General features: G+C 53.0%; 1 protein-coding gene across 5 annotated transcripts in view; it reads left to right on the forward strand.

The window, feature by feature from the left end:
• Positions 1-13,448, forward strand: part of arid1ab (AT-rich interactive domain 1Ab) — a 39,928-nt gene that overhangs the window by 9,853 nt on the left and 16,627 nt on the right. For 3 of the 5 annotated variants that reach the window (XM_060043683.1, XM_060043685.1, XM_060043684.1), the window contains exons 2-4: positions 5,422-5,670; positions 7,061-7,897; positions 8,159-8,275. The exons of 1 other annotated variant lie outside the window; for it this stretch is intronic. In XM_060043683.1, coding sequence (XP_059899666.1) covers positions 5,422-5,670; positions 7,061-7,897; positions 8,159-8,275 — 1,203 coding nt within the window. The remainder of the gene's footprint in view (positions 1-5,421; positions 5,671-7,060; positions 7,898-8,158; positions 8,276-13,448) is intronic. One more of the 5 variants, XM_060043686.1, reaches the window with a different exon arrangement.

Below are 13,448 nucleotides of genomic sequence, written 5' to 3' on the forward strand. Positions count from 1 at the left end.
GACACAACATCTGAGGGTGGCCTTTACTCCACGTGTGTGTGTGTGCGTGTGTGTGTGTGTGTGTTTGCGCGCGCTCACACAAGGGAGTGTTGAGCGAGGACAATGGTGTGTGCGCACGCACGCGGGGCGCGGGTGAAGCCATGTGGCGGATTAAATTAGCAGCAGTTGTTTACGTCCCACCCCTCCAACCGTCCATCTGCTTGACTCGGCCCACTAAGCGCGATCTCTGCGATCAGGCCTCACTCCAGACCCCCCTACCCTCACCACACACACACACACACACACACACACACACACACACACACACACACACACACACACACACACACACACACACACACACACACACACACACACACACACACACACACACACACACACACACACTCCTTTTATACACAGTGTATACTTAGGCTTAAACAAACCTGGATCAGAAGCCGCGTGTGGCACGTGCACGTCACATACACTTATACACCCCACTCAGCCTCACCAGTGTCGCGGTCGTGAGACAATACACTCTGAGGAAACGGCGGCTGCCAAGGAGTGCCCTGGCTTTCCTCTATGCAGATTAGCCATGTGCTAATTGCATGTGTTTATATATTTATTTAAGGGAGCATGACTGTGTGGTGAGTGGCCGTGGGGAGGAGTTTCCTCTGGCAAATTGATCAGATGAATGGGCGAGAGGGAGAGCCAGAGGGACGGAGCGTTAGGGCACGTGTCTCGTTTTGATGGATGACAACGATTTACCTTAATCGCCTCCTCGGCTTTCGTGGGACCTGTAGGATAACCAAATTCAGCTTTTCACCCCAAAACACCCCTTCCTTTCCCTGGGGTCTTATTTGTGGGTGTATCATCTTGGCTACGGTTAAACTGCATTGTTGTGCTGCCTGATCAGGGCTAAAAGTGCCCTCACCAGCAATTCACTTGTGATGGCTCAACGGCAGCACATGGGCATCGGGGTGTCCGGCAAAGGCCGGGTCATCTCGCAAGCTTAGGAATCGACCCGGTAACCCTCCAGTTACCATATAACCTATATCATGAGCTAATCCGCATTTTATAAATTAAAATGGGCTGCATTGTTTCGCTTCGAGTCCTTCTATTAATTGGGGCGCCTTGCAAATTAGCATCAAGTGGTATTGGTAGTTTCAGTTTTCTTTATAGTAGAGGAAACCGCAACTGGCCTGTTTGCTATGATATCAAGTGTGCAAAGGAATCTCCCAGCACCACAAACCAGCATTTTTCTCAGAAGCCCACATGTTTGTGATAGAAATGAAACACACAAGCATAGTCCTCTGATGCCCATAGATGAATGGGGAATATTTGTATTACTAAAGGTGTTGTCAATCTAATCACAAATCATTCTGACAATGGTGTTAAGTAATGTCGGTTTGATGACCTATTACTCTTTGAGGCGGTTGTTCTTCCACCCCATAACGGCGCTGGACCTGAACTTCTTACTCCTTTCACTGGTTGTTTTTTCACCAGCAGAAGTCTAGTTGTAGCAGAACACCAGTTTGAGCTGAAGACTAACCCAAGCTCATAGTCTTTAAGTCTGAAACCCCACCCGGCTGAGAAAATATAGTGAAACTATAGTAGTATTAGTAGTAGTAGTGGACTATTCATTCATTTCTACATCCTGTGTTGAAATGCCCCTGTCTAAATGTCAGTTTCCGTGTCTTGCCATTAAAAAGCATCTCAGGTCATGCATCTCCCGGCTCAAAATAGAGGTGTGAATACCATGTTTACATTTTTCCCTTCTTGAACAAAAAATCCTGTCATTTAACGATCAGTCATCACCGTTATGTAAATTGGCTTATCACTCTATCCGCTGATCGTTTCTCCCCATCATTAATGCCAACTGTAGTTAATCAGCATGGCCTCCATGTGCTATTAAAAGTACGCTCCTGCTTCCCCTTTAAGGTTCAGCCAACTCCTCAGCGGACGGGTGAATGGAGGGACAGGATGATTAATGTTTCAGAGCCCACACGGACTCTTGCTGCATCAGAGCATCGGCGGCGGCGGCGTCCGTGAGGACCGCATGATCTCCAAGAGATCGCTTAGCCACGTGCTGGGCCCTTTATGGGCCCCGTCAAAAGACAGCGTAACCGCTCAATTAGCTCATTAGCGGAGGCCCTGGAAGTAGACCACCCCCTACACCCCCCCCCCCCCCCCCCACACACACGTTTTCCATGTTCTACCTCCCGTTTGGACAAGCTTGGCCGCCTTGCACAAAGGGACGACGTGATGCCCCGTGTTGGAGAGGTGCAGAGCTCTGGGTTGTGGCAACAAACCATGATCTAGGTGTATTTCTGGCAGGGGTCTTCGTGTGTGTGTGTGTGTGTGTGTGTGTGTGTGTGTGTGTGTGTGTGTGTGTGTGTGTGTGTGTGTGTGTGTGTGTGTGTGTGTGTGTGTGTGTGTGTGTGTGTGTGTGTGTGTGTGTGTGAGTTCAGGGGTGTTGGGAGCAGGGTGAAGGTACTCTGAGGTAGGGCTGCTCGATTATGGGAAAAATCATAATCACGATTATTTTGGTCAATATTGATATCACGATTATTCAAACGATTATTTTTGAGTTTGAAAACATGCATTTATTGATACAATCAATTATGACATAGAAACACGTATATTATAAGTATCCAAAATAAAACCTTTTTCGTGTGTAAGTGTACTGTCTGCCACAACATTCTGAATCTAACATTTGATTTTTATAAAACATTTCATGAATACAATATATTAAGACAATCAAATATCACAGAAACACGTATAAGTATCCAAAATTAACTTAACCTATTTAATGTCTAGAGAACAACGGTCCCAGCATTTCTCCATAGCAAAGTAAAAAGTCACAAAGCCATAACAAACACATGGCTAATAAAAATCATATTGTTGTTAAACAGAAATACATATACAAGATGTACTTGGCAGTTCTGCCTTAAAGAACTCTTAGTTAAAGTCTGCTATAGGAGCTTGTTATCGTACTCCAACATGTCTGTCAACAGTCGATGCTGCTGATTGGCGGTTCACTGGCATGTCCCGCCTCCTGCCAACGGCATACTTCCTGATGCAGCACGCCTGTTAGATTGTACTCCCTCTCGCCGCGTTGTATGCTTTCGCATGCGCGTCTCTTTCATAAACTTTCATAAACTCTCTAGGCCTACTTTAAAATGGAAAATGTCAAATTAATCGTTTCAACTCGATTATACGAGTTTGGAGATCGTTTGACCCCAAAATTGATATCGCGATCGAAATTCGATTAATTACACAGCCCTACTCTGAGGTATCGTATGGCTCTGGCCCAGATCCTTCACACCAACGTGCACCCACAGGCTGACCGGGGTTAGGAGTGCATTAAAGGTCACCAGAGTGTCTGTCTGTGTCCACTGGGGCCTGCCACCGCTTGCACCCCAACGCAGCCCCCTGCGGTCCTGGTGGTAAAGCGCCCTGGGGTGTATAGTAACACCTCTTCCCGCCCACAGACACACACGGGGCGCAACACTAATACCATGTCCAAGGAGCTGCGGTGGGAGGTGAGTCAGTGGGGGGGGGGGGGGGGGGGGGGGGGTCGAGGGATCAGTTGGATGTAAAACCAGTAGCGGAGCATAGTCCCGGCGGCGAGTTCCTCTCCGTCTTGAGCATGTGATCGGGACGGGGGGCGCTGTGTTGCCCCGCTCCAGATCCCTATTGGGCTGGGAATTTACCAAAAAAATTGTTTGTGTGTGTGTGTACTCTTGCGAATGTGGCACCTCAGACTCTAAACCCCGTGTATCCGCGAGCGGTGGCGTCCGTCATGTCCTTACGGCTCCAGAAGACGGCATCGGAATCCCCAGTAACAACAACATTAAACCTGTTGCATCCCAACAATGGCATGTGCGTTTGTGTGTGTGTGTGTGTGTGTGTGTACTCACGCAAACACATGTCCACATTCCCCAAACCGCCCCCACCCCCTGCACCTCCTTCCCATGCGCTGCGCTGTCATTCATAGAGTGCCAAAGCCCTGCTGCTTTACTGAAGGCCGAGCGGAGGGCTGGCCCGGGTTCAAACAGCCGTGCAGCTGGGACCTGTTACATTTTCGGCACACTGCCCTCACTCTTCGTCTCGCCCGGCTATAAATAGCACGGCGGTGGTTGTCTTCCCTTAACCAGGGGAAGAGGTTTTTTTTTTATTTTTTCTCTCTCGAGCGAGCGAGGGATGGAAAAGCGAAGGGGAGAAAAAAACAAAAAAAACCACACACAGATTAATAACCGTGGGAAGAGATGGGAGCGCTGTGACTGCTCGCCCGAGGTCAGCTGGCCTTGAGGTGTTTGCCGCTTCAGAAAGCAGTGGCTGCCGTTCTTCTTCCCTTCCCCCCCCCCCCAACCGACCCCCCCCCCCCCCCCCCCCCCCCCCCTCAACCACCGTCCTACCCCCCTTCTGCTACCGCCGCCGCAACGGACGTCGTCTGGATGCGCTCGTCTGCTCGTCGGCTAAAGTGCCGCGGGGATACAGCGCGCGTTAAATGACCCGCGAACGGCACCGGTTAGAGGCCACTCAGACATGCACGGCATCGTCCTCTCCGCCGCTGTGTTTCCCTTCTGAGTAAGGGGTAGTTCAAGCTTGCAGCGCGCACACACACACGCGCGCTCACAAGCGCTCACAAGCGCTCACAAGCGCTCACAAGCGCTCACAAGCGCTGACCTTGGCTTCAGTTGCTGATTTGCAAAGCCTTCCTATTGTGAATTCGCATTTATTATTTTTTCCTCTGGTTTCCTCCAGTGTGGTGGATTGGCGCCAACTGCTTACATGCTACTTCCAAGCCACAGGGCTCTGCCAAGGTCAAGCGCCCCACCCTCCCCATTCCCAGCCCCACCTCACCCACCCTCCCACCAGCCGTCAGTCTCCCTGGTGACGTCCCCCCAGCTGTTGGGGGGGGGGGGGCCCGGCTGGGTATCCAGCCACCACAGCCAGACACTTCCACTTCCTTGAACGCTTATTGGAGAGGGACGGACACACACACACACACACACACACACACACACCCCCCTCCCAGATGACTTGAGTGAAACCCTATCCCCTCACAGGCACAATGATCTCCAGGCAGGGAAGAAAATCGCTCCTGGCGTAGAAATGCTTGCATAGTAGACTTATCCCCTCATTCATTCATGGCCAGTTTTTTTTTCCTCCTTCTTCTCTCTGCCTTTTCCTTTTCATTCTACGAGTTAATCCAGTCTGAAAGTAAACCCAGAGCTCTTTTCATCCTGCGTTTTGTTGTTTTTGTGTCTCACTCTCGAGTAAACCCCCTCCCCACCCCAAAAAAAAAAAAAAGGGTTGCGTCGACATTTCTTATTAGATTTGTTTTGGCCAACGCTTATCTCCACCAAACCCGGTCCGCACACGTTCTGACCCCGGAGGTTCGTCTCACGCCGGCCTGTGTTCGTTCCCCTCTAGCCTCCGGCTGCCATGGATCCGGCGGGGAAGATGCGGGGCCAACAATACGGCGGGGCCAACCCCTACTCCCAGCAGCAGCAGCAGCAGCAACAACAGCAGCAGCAGCAGGGGCCACCGTCGGGCCCCGGGGCCCAGCAAGGTGGCCCCTACCCGGGGCAGGGTTACGGGCCAGCGGGCCCACAGAGGTACCCCATGGGGATGCAGGGGCGCACCCCTGGCGCCATGGCTGGCATGCAGTACGGACAGCAGGTCAGTGGCTGGTTTGAGCGCATTGTTTCACCCCCCCCGCACATCAACTAAACAAACGGCCGACGAGAATCAAACACCCGTACAGTGGACGGATCGGTTAGGGCGAAGTATGAGAATAAACCCAAGACGGAGTCTCCCGGTTGATAATCGCTAAAGTTAATTGTGCCGAACGTGACGTAGTGCGTAGACTTAATGTGTCCCGACGAGGTCCCATTCAGCCCGAGCACCTTGCTCCGGGCTGTGAACCAGGCAGCTCGGTGAGGCAGCTCACGGAGTGTAGTGCTGAATAACTTGAGCGCACCGTGAAGGGCGGGGGGGAAGATCATTTCTAGGTCGTGCGTGGCGTAGGTGAGCTTGCACGCTTTATAAACGTCCCACAAAAGGAAGTGCGAAGAGGAGGGTAATGCCTTCCCCGTGACCCTCTCTCCTGCCTTTGTCAGGCGGGCACAATGCATCCACTTGAAGTGGTTGCGAATCATCTTGTCGTCTTTCAGAGGCTGTATTGCTCCTCACACAATGTGGCTGTTGACCTTTTTTCTTTTCTTCCGTGTTGTGTGTGTGTGTGTGTTTGGTTATTTTTTACTCTACCTCCCGCGCAAGCTCAACTCGCGGAGGGATGGGAAATAGATGCAACGCTAGGTTGAAAGTGTTTGGGTTGGATCTGAAGGGATCCGGTGTAACACCCCTTTGATTTTTGTTCTTGTTTATACGAAGGAGATGGTTTTATGTTTAGAGTGTAGGTTTTATTTTCTGCTGCTAATGGAATAGTAATTGCGAGCAAGGCCGTGCAATATATATGTACCATTTGCAATATATGAAACGCACAAGGGATTTGTTGGTGTTACAGAATGTGTTGACATCTTCAGTGATCTTAATGAGCTATTGTTTTGCACCTCTTTGTGATCACTCAAGCTTCCTTAAGGTGGTTGAGCCACTACTCTCCATTGAGCGGGAGTAAATGCAGATATTAGCCTCATAAACCGATGGATTATAGGGCCGATTATAGGGCTGATATCTCGGCCTTCCGTCCAGCTAGTTTTCTCTGGCTGGCATAGGAGGATCAGCAAATGGACCTCAAATAAGTCACCCTAAAAATGTAGGCATCTGCATACATGCACTGTGCAGTAGACTGGGCCTCTAGCGCCACCTAACTTTAAATAAACCCATGGTGGCCAACGAACACAAGGTTGGCACGCCAGGGCAACTAAGTCACATGGCTAAATCAGAGCAATGGACGGCGTTTGCTTGGATAACGGTGCTCTCCTGAGTTGTTGTTTGGTCTGTAAAACAAACACTAAACCGTGTCCTGTCAGGGATGTGTTGAACAAGACACATGACGCGTCGGATGCTTGATCCTTTTGGTTAACCTTGAGCTTCTGCGTCTGTCCAGATGTCTGCCTACGGCCAGCAGGGTCCTGGGGCCTACGGGCAGCAGGGCCAGGGCTACTACGGCCAGCACGGCCCCCCGTCGCACCCGGGCCAACAGCCTGGCCCCTACCCCAGCCAGGCCCAGGGCGGCTCCACGGGCCCCTACCCGCAGCCAGGCCACCCCTCGCAGCCGCCTGGTCAGCACGGGCAGCCTGGAGCGCCCTACCCTCAGTCCCAGGGCCCGCCTCAGGGTCCCCAGCCCCCCTACAGCCAATCCCAGCCGGGCCAGCCGCCGTACACCCCTCCTTCTCAGCAACAGCAGCCTCCGGCGCAGCCTCAACAACAACAACAACAACAACAACCGCCGACCCCCCAACAACAACAGCAGCAGGGTCCAGGTCCCCAGAGCCAGCAGGGGCCTCAGGGCCAGCCTGGCTACCCCCAGAGGGAAGGACCCGGGCAGCCCCCACAACAACAACAACAACAACAGCAGCAACAAACACCGCCACAACAACAGCCACAGCAGCAACAACAACAAGGGCCTTCGCAGCAACAGCGCGAGCAGCAGCAACAGCGCGAGCAGCAGCAACAGCGTGAGCAGCAGCGCGAACAACAACAACAGCGGGAACAACAACAACAGCGGGAACAACAACGTGAACAACAACAACAGCGTGAACAGCGTGAACAACAACAACAACAACAACCTCCGCAGCGGGAGCAGCGGGAGCCTGGGGGTCCGTCTCCCCAGTCCCAGCAGCCCCCGGGCCACTCGCAGCAGGGCCAGCGCTCGCCCTACTCCCAGACGCCCCCCCAGCAGCAGCAGCAGTCCCCCTTCCAGAGGTTCCCGCCTCCACCACAGGTAACCCACCCTCTGATCACCTTCACAACCCCCCCCCTTCACATACTCCCCTCCCACCCACCCAGCCCCCGTAGCGACCGGTGTCACACCCCGCTAGAACGAGGTGCAAGAACCCCATTTCGAGGAAACAGGCGGCCAGGTAGCATTTCAGAGAAGGGGGTTGAAAGTGTGAGCACGAGGGAGAGTGGCTTCAATGATTTATCCGGTAGATGATTGACCGCTCCGGTCCTCTGTCCTCCTCCTCCTCTCCGTTGAACCCAGGAGCTCTCCCAGGATTCCTTTAGCTCGCAGTCCAGTGCCCCCCCCTCCAACCAGCCCGTGGCCTCCAACAAGAGCAGCCAGGAGGACAGCATGCAAGGGCGGCCTTCCAGTCTGCCGGTGAGCACATCCTTCATTCACTTCCATTTCCATTTGATTGCATGTAATGTGATGTGGCGAAGGGTAGGGAATGCACTCACCGCGGGTCACCGTCGCTCGCTGGTGCCAGCTCCTCCATCACGTTCAACAGCCCCCGTGTGCTATTTATAGACGGCGCAAAAATCATAGCTGGTACTCAAACTGACCAGCGACCAGCCAACCCCCATTTTTGGCTGCCATTCGGCGTTTTACTTCCCTAATTATTTTCCCCCTTTTTAAATTTATTTTTGCCCCTAGGCCGTCGGGCCATGCAGGGAGTCCAGTGATACTTTCCCAGAGCTAGGCATCCGTAAAAACAAAGCTAAACGTTGATGGCGGTCTGTTAACTAACCGCGACACCTTCACACGTCGTGGCTTTCAACTTCCCCTCGGCTACACTCGTCCAAACCGAGGCGTGCGGTTCGCGGGCGTAAAGGAGAGGCGCTCTTGCGTAAATGCTTTCCTAATAGTCATTTCAGCCGTTCTTTAATATCCCTTTGGTTGATGCTAATTTACCTCTATGGAAACCTGAGGAAACAGCCCAAGCGATATCTTTCCCTCTGTATGGCCGGTGAACTCTTCCCTGTTGACTCAACCTAAATGTAACGGTCTGTTAGGGTGGCTTGATTGCGTTGTTTGAACCCCGGCTACTGTCATCTTAAAGACCCCACTCGGATTAGGGCAGGCCTAGTCTGAACAAGAAGCAGGGCGGCTTTCTTCCCACGACCATTCCTGCTGAACCGGCGTTGATCATACATTTACCGAGAAAACCGGTTTCTGGTATCGACGCGGCCTGAAAAGGAGGCGGTTGCCATGGCGGCGTTTTTCCCGGGGTCGGGTGGCTGAAGGTGTAAACCCTTGTCATGGCAGCTGCGTTGGCTAAGGACAGTGAGACATGGGTCTGGTGCGGGGGGGGGGGGGTTTGGACGGACATTTCCATTTGCGTGTGGACACCAGTGCAGTGAGTGAGGGGGGATCTTCGTCCGAGTGATTGCTGGTTGTGTGTGGGAGATGCCTGGAGGGGGAGAGAGTGAGCGAGGGAGGGCGGGAAAGGGGGAGAAGCGGATGGAGGGGGGATGGGGGGGGGGTGAGAGGCCTAGAGGTACTTCTGCCGTTGGTCGAGGTCGAGGGCTCGGCATGTTTATTTTTTTTCTTCCCGCTCTTCTGGGGATTCCCCCTGTCGGCTCGGTTGCGATTGGCCGTGTGAGGCCTTAATCTGTCTGAGGGCTGGACGGCCCTATCTGTCTCCCTCACGGTCCCTCTGTGCACTTTGCACACACAGGGTCACGCACAGAAACGGGAAACACACCACACACACAGGAACAAACACACACGAGCAGACACACGCGCACAAACACACACAGACACACAGAGCACATACACACAGAGCACATGACACGGTACTGATTAGACACTGTCAACTTTAGACACACGCACACGCGCGCGCGCTTTGGCTAATAAAATGATTTTGTGAGACGTGGAGGGAAAGGAGACTGGGTCACCTGGTGACGACGAGCAGCCCGGGCTGAGTGGACAGAACTAGCAGACGTTTGTAGACGTGCCCCCCCCCCTACCCCCCCCAGCCCTCCAGCCCTCCAGCCCTCCAGCCCCCTACCCACAATACAAACATTCACCCACCTGTATCCTGCTTCCTCCGTGAAGTGGCTCCTCATTGGAACGGCTGCACCTAATGCATGTTTAAACAAACCGGGGCTGGGAGAGGCTCGGGTCGGGCAGCCGGGCGGGCAGGGAGGGTGGATATGTTTGGAGAGCCGTGTTTGAATGTACCAGAGGTTCCCCACCTCCACCACCATTCGATCCAGCCAGCGCTGCCGTGGGGCCAGAGCCTCGATGGCAAGCACACACATGAGACGACAGGGGAGGGAAGGCAAATAACAGCCGGCAGGCACAGAGCCTGCCAAGCAGGTCAAGCGGGTTATTTTCCCAACCCCAAACAGACTCCAGGATACCACACACACACACACACACACACACACACACACACACACACACACACACACACACACACACACACACACACACACACACACACACACACACACACACATGCTACTTATCTGCTTTGCAAACGGCAGTGCTGTCTCACACACCTAGTGACTTCTTTGACTCTGTTGTAGTTTGCACATTTTGTTAGTCCCTCAAAGCGCTGGATGTGCTCGTCTAAAGGTGAAGCCCTGGGTGTTTCAGGTGTGGCTGTGCTGTGCCTCTGTACCATTGACTCTTGCCTGCATGTGTGTAGACTTTGGTGTATCGGGGCCAGTTGCTCACCGGCCTACCAAGCGCATGGTAAGCCGCGTGGTCGGCCGGGCTTACGTCATGGAGGCTTGTGTGCGGACAACAGTGAAAGCCCTGTGCTTTGCGGAAGTAAAACCACACGGCCTGGGCACCAATGCGCCGGAGCAGGAGACGAACATCATGATCGTCTCTTCGAGGGTAGATGGGCAACACTAATAACAATGAGGGAAATAACGCAAAGCCACCCTATAGGGGCCTTTTCTCGTTGTAATGGCCACATGGGTTTTCTCTGGGAGTTGGGCTCAGGGCGAAGTGGTGGGTGGTGGTGTTGAACCGCGTGGTCCTGGGAGGGGGGAGGGGGGGGGGGGGGTCTGTCCCGCTCCTGTCACTAGCAGCCCACCCCATGTGACTGAACTCTCCCTGGAAGTGACACTTTCCTGTCGCCATCAGCCCCGTGGGAAAGGGTTCCAAACACAGGCAGACGCACACACGCACACACGCACACACGCACACACGCGCACACGCACACGCACACGCACACACACACACACTCCTGCTTTTTTTTTTATCTTCTCTTGTGCTCCACCAGGTCTTTTTGTGGAGCCCTTTCGTGTGAGGGGGTGGCGGGGGGGTTAATCCTGAGCGCCCCTCCCCTCCTTAGATGTGTAGGAGCTGTCTGAATGCGTCTGGACTGGAGTCGAGGGTCACATGTTGGTCACACACACTTTTCCTCAACCCCCCTCCCGACACCCCCCCCCCCCCCTTCCCCTTCCCTGCGGCCATATTGCCACCTCCCACTTCCCCTCCCAGCACGGTCCCCAAGCGTGTCCATTGTCTCTCCCGTTGGAGCACAATGCTGTGGTGATGAGGTGAATGGGCTCCGGCTGTAGGTAGGGTCTGTTAGCTGGGAGGCCTTGGTCGAAGCTAGGAGGGCCTGGTCAGAGCTAAGAGTTGCTAAGAGGCTGCTTCAGCACCCAGTGAGGCTATATAGGCTTAGAGGTTTTTTCTACTCATCAGAATTGCCCAGCATAGAAGTGAAATTGCACCCAGAACAGGTAACTGCAAATAATATGGTAGAAGCAAGAGTCTGGAGCTTGAGAGCAGAACAAAGACGATGATGAAGTGTTGGGCCGAACGCGTTTTATATAGGCTATGTTGAGCGTAATGCGTTCATATAGGCTGCTGTTGAGTCGAATGCATTCATGTGGACTACTGCTGAGCCAAATGCGTTCACATAGGCTACCCAATGTCTCTGGCTGATGATACTCCCTTGTTGCTCCTTCAATACCCCTGCCTCAATGAGACTCCTTTGAACCCACAGGACTTGACCTTTCAAAGCCCTTACATCTAGGTTGTGAAGGATGTATCGCGTTTTAGCCGACACGACGCCCGACACAAGCAAATATATGTTAACACGAAGCGGAAGAATACGTCTGAAAACGGAACGACTACAGCAAAACATTACAATATTCCTGCTTCACACGAGGGTATTGGTGAACTACAGTGGACAAACCATTGACGCATAACAAACGTTCCCTGGAGACCACTCTGCTGCAATCATCTCCCAACTCTCCATGCATTGCTATCTTATTTTCAAATTTGACAAACAATGGGAATTATCAGGAAAAACGAGAAACACTCGGCACTAGCTTTTGTGTTGTGGACATGGAGGAACGCCCATTCTCAACTTGTTAGCGGACATCCAGACGCTCCTGCAGTCCACCACTCTCCCAGAACAACCCCGGCCTTCTCGTACCTACAAACTCGTCCTTTTAGCGCCAGGGTTGCCTGCATAATAGGCCCAGAACTGTTCTGATCCCCTCTGCAGTCACATTCTATCCCTGGCCGTAGCCTAGCCTAGTTTAATAAAACCACACAGCAATCGCTGCTGACTGTAGCCTAGCCCGGCCTAGTTTAACCAAACCACGCGGCAATCGCTGTTGACTGTAGCCTAGCCTGGCCTAGTTTAACCAAACCGCACAGCAATTGCTGGTGGCTGTAATCTAGCCTAGCCTAGCCGTAGCTCGTAGATCTGGCTGTTGTAGCCACGTTCACGTTCAGAGACGACACTGGAGTGGTTCGCCTTCTAGGCCGAGCCCACTTCTACTCGCCACCAAAACCAGCACCACCCTTATTCTCTCACGCACCCACCCCATACTATTCTCCCTCTACTCACTCCCACGCTCGCACCACCATGTGAGAATTGTTCTTCCTTCTTGTAGTATTATACTTGTGTTTTCTCTCCATTTTTTCGCGTTCTCACTTTTTTTGTGATGACTCTGCCTGCCTGCTCCCCGCTATCCTTCCTCTTTTTCAAATCTATATTCATGTTCTCTCTCTCTTTCTCTCTGTTCGCCTGCTTTCTGCTCTTCCTCATGCCTCTGCTTCTCCCCCCCCCCCTCCTCGCGTTCACTCTCTTTCTCTCCCTCGGCTCCTCTCCCTCCCTCCCTCCCTCCCTCCTTTTTTTTCTCTTCTCCCTCCCGTTCTCTTTAAATCAGCTGCACACTCTTTCGCTCTATCTTGCTCTCACTCGGTCTCTCTGTCTCTCTTTCGCCTATCGTTCTCTCTCACTCCTCTCTCTCTTTTGCTCTTGCCGTGCCGTCTCTCGTACAGCCTGTGCTCTATCTCTCTCACAGCTATCTCTCCCTCCCCTATCTCCCTCTCTCTAGTGCTCTCTCTCTATCTCTCACAGCTATCTCTCCCTCTCTCTAACGCTCTCTATTTCTCTCACAGCCATCTCTCTTTCGCTCTCTCTCTCTCCCTCACAGCCATCTCTCCCTAACAGTTCTCTCTCCCTCTCTGTAATCAGCTTTGGTAACGCAGCTCGGCTCAGCCTTGTTTTGCGAGGGCTCTGCGGAGCGGCTTTCGTTATTCAGAGTCCGGGGCCGGTTTCCTGTTG

Source organism: Gadus macrocephalus, chromosome 22 (genome assembly GCF_031168955.1).
Source record: "Gadus macrocephalus chromosome 22, ASM3116895v1".
NCBI classification, from domain to species: Eukaryota; Metazoa; Chordata; class Actinopteri; order Gadiformes; family Gadidae; genus Gadus; species Gadus macrocephalus.